This window comes from Hyposmocoma kahamanoa, unplaced genomic scaffold (genome assembly GCF_003589595.1).
Source record: "Hyposmocoma kahamanoa isolate Upper Pololo Valley unplaced genomic scaffold, ASM358959v1 99879, whole genome shotgun sequence".
Taxonomy (NCBI): domain Eukaryota; kingdom Metazoa; phylum Arthropoda; class Insecta; order Lepidoptera; family Cosmopterigidae; genus Hyposmocoma; species Hyposmocoma kahamanoa.
The window spans coordinates 1308540-1319381 of record NW_020656077.1 but is presented as its reverse complement, the minus strand read 5'-3'; the positions used below and the strand labels follow the sequence as shown (position 1 = coordinate 1319381).

General features: G+C 34.8%; 1 protein-coding gene across 1 annotated transcript in view; it reads left to right on the top strand.

The window, feature by feature from the left end:
* Positions 1-9910: 9910 nt before the first annotated feature.
* Positions 9911-10842, top strand: part of LOC113239370 (acyl-CoA synthetase short-chain family member 3, mitochondrial) — a 16979-nt gene continuing 16047 nt past the window's right edge. Inside the window, exon 1 of the mRNA XM_026476350.1 lies at positions 9911-10230. Within this exon, the coding sequence (XP_026332135.1) occupies positions 10116-10230 (115 nt within the window). The 5' untranslated portion in view covers positions 9911-10115. The remainder of the gene's footprint in view (positions 10231-10842) is intronic.

Below are 10842 nucleotides of genomic sequence, written 5' to 3'. Positions count from 1 at the left end.
ACACTTATTAAAGGAGCGTATACATTATCCATAAATGAATTTGTGCCTTTATGAAGACGATTGTCGAGAACAGCCATATTATTTTTTATTCCTCGTGTTAATGTTATGTTTATCACTATTTTTCATAAAAAATATATTTTATCGAGTTCTTAGGTTTTCGCGATTGTTACACATAGGAAATGAAACTATGTTTCCGGATTTAAATCGCGTATATTTGTTTTTTCAAACAAACCGAAGTGTCGGGCCATTTACAGGTCCCATGGACACGGTTGACTGAGGTGGTGTCTTGAACCAGTTGTGTCTAATATTGATGCAAACCACCATATTTTTTCACTATAGTTACAATAGTTATTAATTAAATACCTTATTTTTAATTTTACAAAGAAAATGTTCCAATTTACGCTTCATTAAGTTTTACAAATTATTTTATTGAATGAATTTTTATCAAGTTCAATTTATTATTAATTAATAATAGAAATTATAATAAACTAAAACATATTAATTAGTACTGCAGTCTTATGTCTGTTTGGGATTTTTCCTTAGAAGAAATACTGGATCCCAAACTGATGGTACGGAGAAACCATCTTCCCTGTTGAAATTAGGATGTTTTTTAATTTCTATGGCCTCTCGCAGCATCCTGGGTAGATAACGGACTTCTTTGTGTAGGTTTCTCCATGACATGCTCGCAGACTGCAGACTTGCTTACGCGACGGTGTTTGACATCAGCTATATGTTCTTTTTATTATTTTTTTATTATGTTTTTAGTTATTATGTTAAGCAAATTATATTGTTAGTCGTGCTAGGGACCTGTACCGAGAAATGTTCCTTAGTAGGCGAGATCCCTCCTAGGCATTGATGTTAGGACTTCATTTTGTCTGTCCTAAACTAGGATCAATAGTAGTATTCTTTATGTAAAAGAAGGATTGACACGCGCTTGTAGCGCGGCGCAGGAGTTCAATTTTTCTTTCCGCCACTTCAAAGAGTAGCCCATATAAAGAGTATGTCGGTATTTGCTAAATGGCATGACATTTCTTTTTTTATGTTTAGGGGCGGTTTGTTTTTCATAATAGGATTAGAAATCAGCTACTCATTTGCCTCTTTAATTATTTATCTCGTTCAATCAGTCACCCTGTATAATAGCGTTAATTTCTTTAAACTCCTCTACGATTCGTCAGTCTAGCTTTATAATGGACTTAGAAAAGGAGGAAGTTCTCAATTCGACTGCATTTTTTGTGTGTACATGTTACGTAATTACTCCGTAATTTCTGAACCGACTACGATGATCCATTTCTCGTTCGAAAAGGAGTACCTCAATAGTGACCCCATTCAAATATGAATATAATATTCTACCTATAAGGTGTCCAAAATGAATCCAGTTTATTGAATTTTACTTACCTTCCATAATCGATTTTAATAACTGGCATGTAGGTGCAATTCCAATGAAAATATTTATTGTTTCCTTAAAAATAATCCTATAAAATAATATATTGTTTCTTAATTGATTAGGAATCGAGAACTGTGTTGAATCAAATCGACATAGCTACTCATAAAATTTGACCAAAAACATGACGAAACACGACAGAATTCAGTGTCGTGGTACGGCCGTACCACGACACTGAACACGCCTAACTTTACCATAAAAAAAGGTAAAGTTTGGCGTGGCCCAAGAGTCTGTGACTAGACCTTTATGTTACATACTCCAAGTCAATAGCATGCCTTATGTATTAAAAAAATGTAAATGTTATATGTTTGCGGACAATAAATGTCTTATGAGCACAGGACAAGACCTAACCGCATTGTTGCAAAATCTACAGGAGGACTTTAACGACCTGAACGGATGGGCAAGTGACAATGGAATTAATTATTCTAAACATAAATAAAACAAAATCCATGCACAAATGTTCAGGGCATAACAGGAAACTAGGAACCGTAGAACAACCTTTGCATTTGAAATGTCACTCATTCGAGTGTCTACATCACTGTAGTATTGCATGTACCTGTCCATTTATAGAACAAGTTAGTAAATATAGATATGTAGGGGTTATGATAGATGACCGATTTTGTTGGTCGATACATATAGATGTTCTTTGTACTAGATTGCGACAGATATTAGGATATTAGGCAGATTCAACATGCTTGCTTATTCTACTCCTCGTGCGATCCTACATATTCTCTATCATGCTCTTGTTGAATCTATAATAAATTTCTGTGTGGGAACGTATGGTACTATCTACGTAACACATCTTAACAAAATTAGGTCACTCCAAATGCGGTTCTTAAAGCTGTTAGCTTATAAGAAGGTGCGTGGAGAGTATAAGGGAACGCAAAATTATGACATATTATTTAAAATATATAAGATAATTCCTGTTGACAAAAATGTTTATTTTCTCCAATATTACAAGAATATTCAAGTCTTGAATATAAAATACCAAAAAATTATAATTGTCCAACAAGACAAGCAATGATGGGCAGCTATGAAACTTTTAAAACAAATAACGTATATGGTAAAAGAACTAAGGACCATTTAATTCTAACATTGTTTAACTGTCTTCCGTCATACTTAAAAAAACATTAAAGGTAGTAAAAAGTCCGTTAAAAATGAAATAAAAAAATATTTGTTAGATACAACGTAGGTAAATATTGAAAAACTGTAATGTTGGTAATTGAATATAATGTTTCTGTGTTTATGTGATAATTACTGTAATATTAAGCGTAGCAACCAAACTCTCCCGATGAACTTTCATGAAGTTTGGGAGAACCTTATTTTATTTGTAAAAAAGTCATTGAAAGGATAAATAAATTTAAAAAAAATGCATATTCTGTTTACAAAGTTACATAACTGTGGAGGGAAACGTCCCTGTTTATTTATTTTCTCACAGCTACGGTGTTTTTGCTGTTTCTAATGGCACAATTAGGCACTCTTCGCGTTTTTTTTTGGCGCATTCTGAAGCGTAACGGCGGCAACTAAGCGTTTATAGCATACATTGGGCACGCGAAGTAGCAGCACTTGTGGCAGCATCTATTTAGAAATGTTTGTAACTTAAGAGTCGACACTACCTCAGATCGAATTTAAATTTTTTCCGTACTAATACGGTTCTTTTACTTGAGTCAAGCGACAGGGTTACTGGCTTTATTTCAGAACTTATTTTTTTACAAACGAAATCAAAGCCATTTAAAAAATGTATATCGTGTTCTATTTAGTTCAGTTCATATAAAAACAATCTCAGTACAGACTACTACCAAAACCGACCTCAAAAGTACTTGGAATTACATATAATTGCCAAGATTTAATGAAATCGGTTACCGGAAAGTGAGCAAACCCGGATTCATCCCCTAGTTCGCCACTAAGCGGGACTTGACACAGGAGATAATAAAAATCGGTTCTTACTACTCAAAGTATATTGAGTCAGAAAAACGCCTTGAATTGGAGAATAGTCATAATCAACCATCTTCATGCGTGAACAACCACTCTTAGAGGTGGATGATTTTCTTTAAAATGGAATGGGATTCACTATGGAGGTACCCCCTTTCCAAGAAAAAAATAATCATGAAAATCGGTTCACAAATACCGGAGTTATCGCGTAACATACATACAAAAAAAGAAAAAGAAAACATACAGTCGAATTGAGAACCTCCTCCTTTTTTTGACGTCGGTTAAAAATTACCTATTAAATACAGCGGTTTTCTTTAACACGTTCCCTGTGCGTGCATAACATGTGATACATTTCAAGTTACATACAATACGTGAGTGCATCACATATGATGCACGACCCCTTTTAAAACTTATGGATTTTTTTAAATTTGCACGTGTAAACTAGATAGTTTTTATTTACTTGCACGTATGAGTCACGAAAATAGAGACTTTATGCACGTTGTACCGTGTGACTTTTTAACCAATGTTGCCAGATTATCACAGTCAAAATAAAACACAAAAAATAATTAATATTGTTTTATTTCAAGTTATAAAATTTGTATAAGACTTACGTATATGGCACATGATAGTACTCTATTTCTGTAATTCGTCCATAAGATGTTCTTCACCGTCACTTTCTTCTAGAATTTTCCATATTTCTTCCGGCGCAAACAGCGAAATCGGTTTACCTCGTGGTTTTGAGCGTTTCATGATAAACGTCGACTTTGTGACACTTTGTATAATTTTCAACAATTTATAATAAACTCACACTACCTACTCTTCTTTATTTTCAAGCCATAGAGTAAACAAAGAACACAGAGATTTAACAAAAAAAGTCTAGGAAATAAAAATATTTTTCCGGATTTAAATCACGTTGTATATAAACCTTTGTTTGAAAAAACAAATATACGCGATTTAAATCCGGAAAAATAGTTTCATTTCCTATGTGTAAGAATCGCGAAAACCTAAAAAAAACATCTCTCAAAATTGCTATTTTAAACGAGCGTGAATTATATATTGGATGCAGTAAAATATTTTTTTAATAAAGAATAAAATTATTTTTATTGTAAATTGTATATAACACAAATTGCAAATAGCTGAACTGGTTCACTGATGGATTGCAAAAACTATACTTGTTTAATTTAACATTTTTTTCTCACTCAATCATTGACTTACAAATAAATGGACGACGGGTCTAATACAAAAACCACGAAAAAAATGTCCCAAGTCAACCTATTCGAAATTTAAATTGTAATGTCATCGCAGTATCGCGCTGTCAGTAGAACAAATGAAGATTGTCGCGCTCTGTATACGATTTTAGCGCCTTACAAGTGCGGACACTTTTTAGCGCGGACCCGACGTCCATATAATTGTAAGTCAATGCACTCAATACATTATGATTTTTCAATTCAATTACTTGTATTCCGTTACCTACGTAATGACACGAGCGGTCCTGAACGCAGCGAGTTACCTCTATTTTTTTTGTTTTTAGAGTTTACTCTTGCAGTGTTCGGAATACGAAATACGCATATTGCTGAATAAGTTTGTTCTGTTTCGTTGTTCCTGTGCACGAGTTTTTGTGTTAATGTGTTTTGTCCTTAGAATAATGTTTTGTCTATATGTCTGTAGCTATATCTATTCATAACTTGAAGTTGTTTATGACAGACCACATAAATACATATCTTTCTTCCGTGTTGTTTATTGTGTATCAGATTGTCTGTTTACCTACTTTTTGTTTTATTTAATGTGTATTTAGGGTACTATAGGTTTATTTATAAGATAAATAATACATAAATAAAAAATAAAAGGATTAATTATAGAAAATACAAATTATAGAACTAAAATAATAAACCCGAATAAAATTAAGGAACTACCACGTGCGTGCATCATATATGTGGCATCAAGTAAAGAGCTCATACGTGCGTGCATCACATGCACTTGGGAAAAATGCGGAAATGGGTTGGGGGTTTCCAAAAATGATTTTTCTGTCCATGAATGTAGCAATATATACCAATTCCAACAAATATGCAAAAAAAATTGCATGTGAGGCATTGACTTACAATCTTTTTCTGATTTCGAGCTGCACAGGGAACGTGTTAAAATTTCGAGCTAAGTTTGTGTTGTTTTTCTAACGTGAAAAGTTTTAGAAAGCGTTGTTTCACGCCGTATACTAATCTGTGTATATTTTCAATTTTACTATATATATTTTTTCTAAAGTGATTGATTCAACACTTTCACTGTTAAGCGGAATCAACCAAAGCCATTTGGGGTTGTATAGATTCTTAAATACATAAGGTCAATGCATAATTTTGTTTTAGTAACGACGGCAAATCATTGAACTTCGCTCTAAGAAAAAGGTATTACATAATTAATTGAAGGAGTCATTCGGGTCAAACGTGTACACTTTTGTAATTTAACTTAAAAAGTTACTTGAGATAAAGCATTTATTTGGCTCTAAATTTAAATAAAAAAACACGCGGTTTTGTCTCATCAGTAAACGATCGAAAATTGGAATTTTTTTTTTTCGTTCATTTTTTTATTGCGACTCGACAAAATGACTGCACCGCGCCTGATGGAAAGTGCGAATACAGTCCAGAGATGAGAGTAACGGATGGAAAACACAAATATCTTCACTCCGTCACTATCATTTTGCCGGTCTGGCCAAATGCACTGGATGTACACCAACTGATCCCTGAACGCGATTCGCAAAAGCGTTTCACTGTGGAGGGTTTTCCGCCGTGTGTACTGTGGTCGCTATCCAGTCGGCACAGAGCCTACCACAATGCTAAGCAGATGGACACTTGTGACGCCCTCGGTCGCCTCTTACGACCCCCACGGGCATGTATGGGGAGGCGACAATGTATTCTTAAGCCGTCGCCCCACGGCTAAAATGGAATGCGTTTACTTGACCCTTATTGCGGGTAACTGTTCTTTAGGTAAGTAGATGTCACAGAACAATAAATACTAATAATAATAAATTTTTTTTCTAGCCTGGTAGACGTACATGGGATATGTGAGTGCATTGCTAGCTCATGGTCAAAATAAATATAATAACAATAATAAAGCATTCTTTATTAAAAAAAACTTAGATATTGGAAATGAAGCTATTTATTCGGATATAAATCACGTGCTTTTGTTTTTTCAAACTAACCAACGTTTCGGCCACGGAAGTAATGTGGTCTGTGGTTTCGGCCTCTTTATTGGTCCTATTGTCACGGGTGACTGAGATGGTAAAGAGATGAGAAAAAAAAGGCTGGTGCTACACTGTTTTCTAAGATACAAATAAGTATAGATGTAGACAACAGAAATAGATTTTAGCATAAAAAAGGTTAACCAGTGACCGCATATCCAAGTGATAAAACGGAACTAATTAGCCACTCAAGCGCCTTGATTTGACCCAAACAAATCGCCTAACCTTTTTCCTCCGTTCCGGAGATAGCTCCTGCACACACTTTCCCACTGGATACTCCACAAATCACGCTAACTAAAGTTATTTACCTACTACTGCTACATACAGCAAGGCGCTACTTGCACACGCGCAAATGTGTGCGTGAAGTGGTTAGAGCGACAACAAACGAAAATTCTAACGCGAATCTGTTATCTATAATTGTATTAAGAGAATCCTAATAATTATACATGTTCATTAGGTATTTATATCGATCTAATACTATATTTTTCATTGGTTCACTGACTAGAGTAATAATATTGAAGATTTATTTAAAAATTATATTAAAAGCACTTAAAATGTTATACTTTGGACATATATAGAGTACCCACTCTTAAATAAGGTAACCAAGGCATTTGAAATTGCGTGTCCAAGTTTATCATTCTCTAGTTAATAATTAAGTATATTCCCTACGTCATATTTATCGGCAATACAAATTGAAAATTCGAGAATCCTTGTCTAAGTACTACCTGACGAAGTTATGGCGTCTCATTAAATTGATATAGTAAATCTGTACACTTTGCACTAAATAAATGAACAAAACAATACCTGAATGAGTCTCAGACAAAATTTTTTTTTTTTACTTACTTCGTTTTAACTTTCGGAAAACAAAAGAAACTCCTATCCTTATCCCATTTAAATAATGATAAACAATGCAATTCACGACCATTATAAATAATAAACGTACAATATATATATATATATATATATATATGTATATATATATATATATATATATGTATATATATATATTAACGTACAAGTTTCGTAATGAATAAATGAAAACTATATTCAAATATCAAAGCCGTCTTGGCCCGCCGATTCTTACCTTCGCCGATTCGAGACTTGCTGCCGTTCAGTCAATATGACCGTCAATGTGCGGGGCGTAGTGCGGTACCTAAAGCTAAGGAGGGGCGGAGAGTGTCCGTTCTCGTTACTTTTTCTTTTCTACCACTGCGCTCAGTTACCCCGAACGACTCTACACAGTACAGTTCAGCTACGGTTAATTTGTTATACGCACATACGTAGTAAATAAAATTCAATTATACGTAGGTATGTTCTCATCGTTACAGTTAAAGAATTAATCAGGTCCGCATTTGGGTCAAAGGTCTACCTACCTACTATTGTATGTAGCGACAGCATTTACACAAATGGGCATTAATTTTGTATACGTGTGACACCATTGCGTATATTACTTTCGAAAGAAAGGTTTAGTAGTAGTAGTAATAATAATGACAATCACAATAACAACAAATCAACAACAAATCTGGTCTCAAATGAAGGATCTCCCCTGTAGAAGTACAACAGTAACGAAGGCACGGCCCAGAATGGCAAGATCAGACCGAATCGAGCTAACAGCTAGGCCACCGAGTCAACCCTTATTTATAGATAGCGTTCAATCTACTTACAATCAAGTCAGTGACCTTTATCAGAACAGCGACCGGCCGCCACACGGAAGAAAGAGAATATGTGGTCTGTGGGCCGCCAGATCTGAATTCAGTATTTCCTTTGATGAAAAATCACAAGACGTAATACAGTAGGACTACTCATTAATATGTTTTATGAAGTCAGACCACACTGGGATCAGTAAAGGGCCCAAAATGTTGATTTGTTTGAAAAAAGAAATACACGCTATTTAGACCCGAAAACATAGTTTCATTTCCTACGTGTATCTAATAATCGCGAAAATCGAAGAACTCGGTATGTTTTATTTGATTTTATTTTTTTTTATAATTAATAAATTTAAAAATAGGGCACTTAAATTAATAACTTTTGTAAGTATAGTTAAAAATAGTGGTTTGCATTAATATTATTTTTATTTTGATAATATACAGGTAAGGTAAAATAGACAATAAAAGCGTAAATACTAGAAAGTAAAACTAGGATTTTTAAATTATTTTAATAAAATTGGGTACCCGCGGCAAGATGCCTAAGATGCTGGCAGCGTTCGCCCTTTGTATTGCTATGCTGATGCGTTGGGCAAGGTTTGGGCAAGGGCCCTGGGTTTCCCAGACAGTCTATCAATTTTTTGGATAAAATTTTGTACAGATAAAGGGGACTGCGACCCCACGGGCCAAGGGTTTCGATTCCAAAGGCTGTAAATAGGTAGCCGCTATCCTGGTACTTATTACTTTTTATTCTTTCCGCCAGCTCAGCTGCGGAGCCAGCCCTCTTGCTGGTGTGCTGGAAATGGGATGGGGCAAGTATGTCGGCACATGTGGCGTCCTACACCAGTGCCTGGCCTATACTCCAAGGGATGAGAGTCATTCCGTCCGGGAGTTGGTCATCTGTTCGCGATATGGCGCTTAGCTTGAGTATAGCGGGCACGTTAACAGCGGCAAAGGCCCGGCGGATGATGTCGTTGAGGGCTGCATGCCGGGAGATACGGCCGGCGCTCAGCTGGCAGGAAAGATCATGGTGACATTAATATTAGACATAACTAGTATCAACCAGTCTTCAGTTCTCCATGGTCACCTTTGACTGATTGTTTCATAATTATCAAAATTATGATTATGGTAATTATGAAATTATGAATAATTAAATAAAATTACGATTAAATATATAAAATTAATTAATCATAATTTCAGACGCGACCATGAAGAAATCGAAACGTTGATTTGTTTGAAAAAACTAACATACGTTTTTTTTTTTTTTTTTTTTTTTTTGACATTAAGTAACGGGACGAACAAGTCGTGTGCCTGATGGTAAGCTACACGCCTGCCCGTAACAGTTGCAGTGCCACCAAGAGCTTTAAATTACAAAGATCTTGGGGGCACTGCCACTGCGCCCGTCACCCTGAGACATAAGTTGACAAGTCTCATGTGCCTGTAATTTCACCAGCACCCTTACCCTTCTACGTGATTTAGACCTGAAAAAAATTGTTTCATCATTAATTATTGTGTATTGTTACACAACTGATGGCAACAATACTGTGACAACTGCTCGTAGAACTGCTGTGCAAACCCCTTGACTTATTCTATTTTAGTAGTCTATTTTATAGTTTGGTGCCTTCCAAACACTCTTGGTTAAACAGTCAATGCGTCAAACTCTTTTCATCAGTACAACTGGTAAATAATTCAGCAGGTTCAGAGGTCACTCATTATTATACAAGGAATATAAATGTGTATGGAATTACGACTAGAAGCATTCAATACAGTAAACAGTTTCTCCCCTTTACTACGACTGGTGAGCCGCCTTTAAAAATAACATATTGTGTTCCAATAACATTTAATTTTTTTTTTCATTTACATTTGAAATATGTACAAAGAAGGCAGCAATGCGGATTCCAAATTTGATAAGAATAAATTTGAATCTTCTATAAGTGAATTGAAGAAGAAATCTTTTGTTTCCGCGGCTGATATCGACAGCTATGGTAAGTTAAGTGTATCCGACCACAAACTTTACAACACAATAAATAATCTAAACGAAGACTCTTAAATTGATTGCACTTTCTATTTAACTAATATAACGGCACAAGGTCAATGAAACAAAATTTGAATAATTTTTCTTTTGAATATAAATTCTATACATTTTCGTATGATAAACATAAAATCTTTATTATTATTCGTGAATATGACATTTTCAATAGGTTTATATCATATTCTTGTACAAAATTTTATGTTTGCATCATTTAATTTGGTTAAAAATATCCTTATTCAAAAGTTCCGCACTATTACAATTGGGTAAACCAACGCACTTCTAATTTATCAAAGAAATACGAAAAGGTATGTAACAAGTTACCAATGATATTATACTTGTATGCTCACTGCAAGCTACAGTCTAATAGGTACTAGTGTACCTATGCTTTATCCAATTAAGCGCCTATTAAGGACCTTTTCATAAGTTATGAACACCAACATAAATAACGGTCGCGTGCATCGCGTGAACAGTCCGCACGGTTTTTTGTTTCCTGAGGCCTGCCATGTATCGTGTAGACCTACACACATCAAAAAAAGTTTGCGATCAATAGCATAAGCTCCTATAA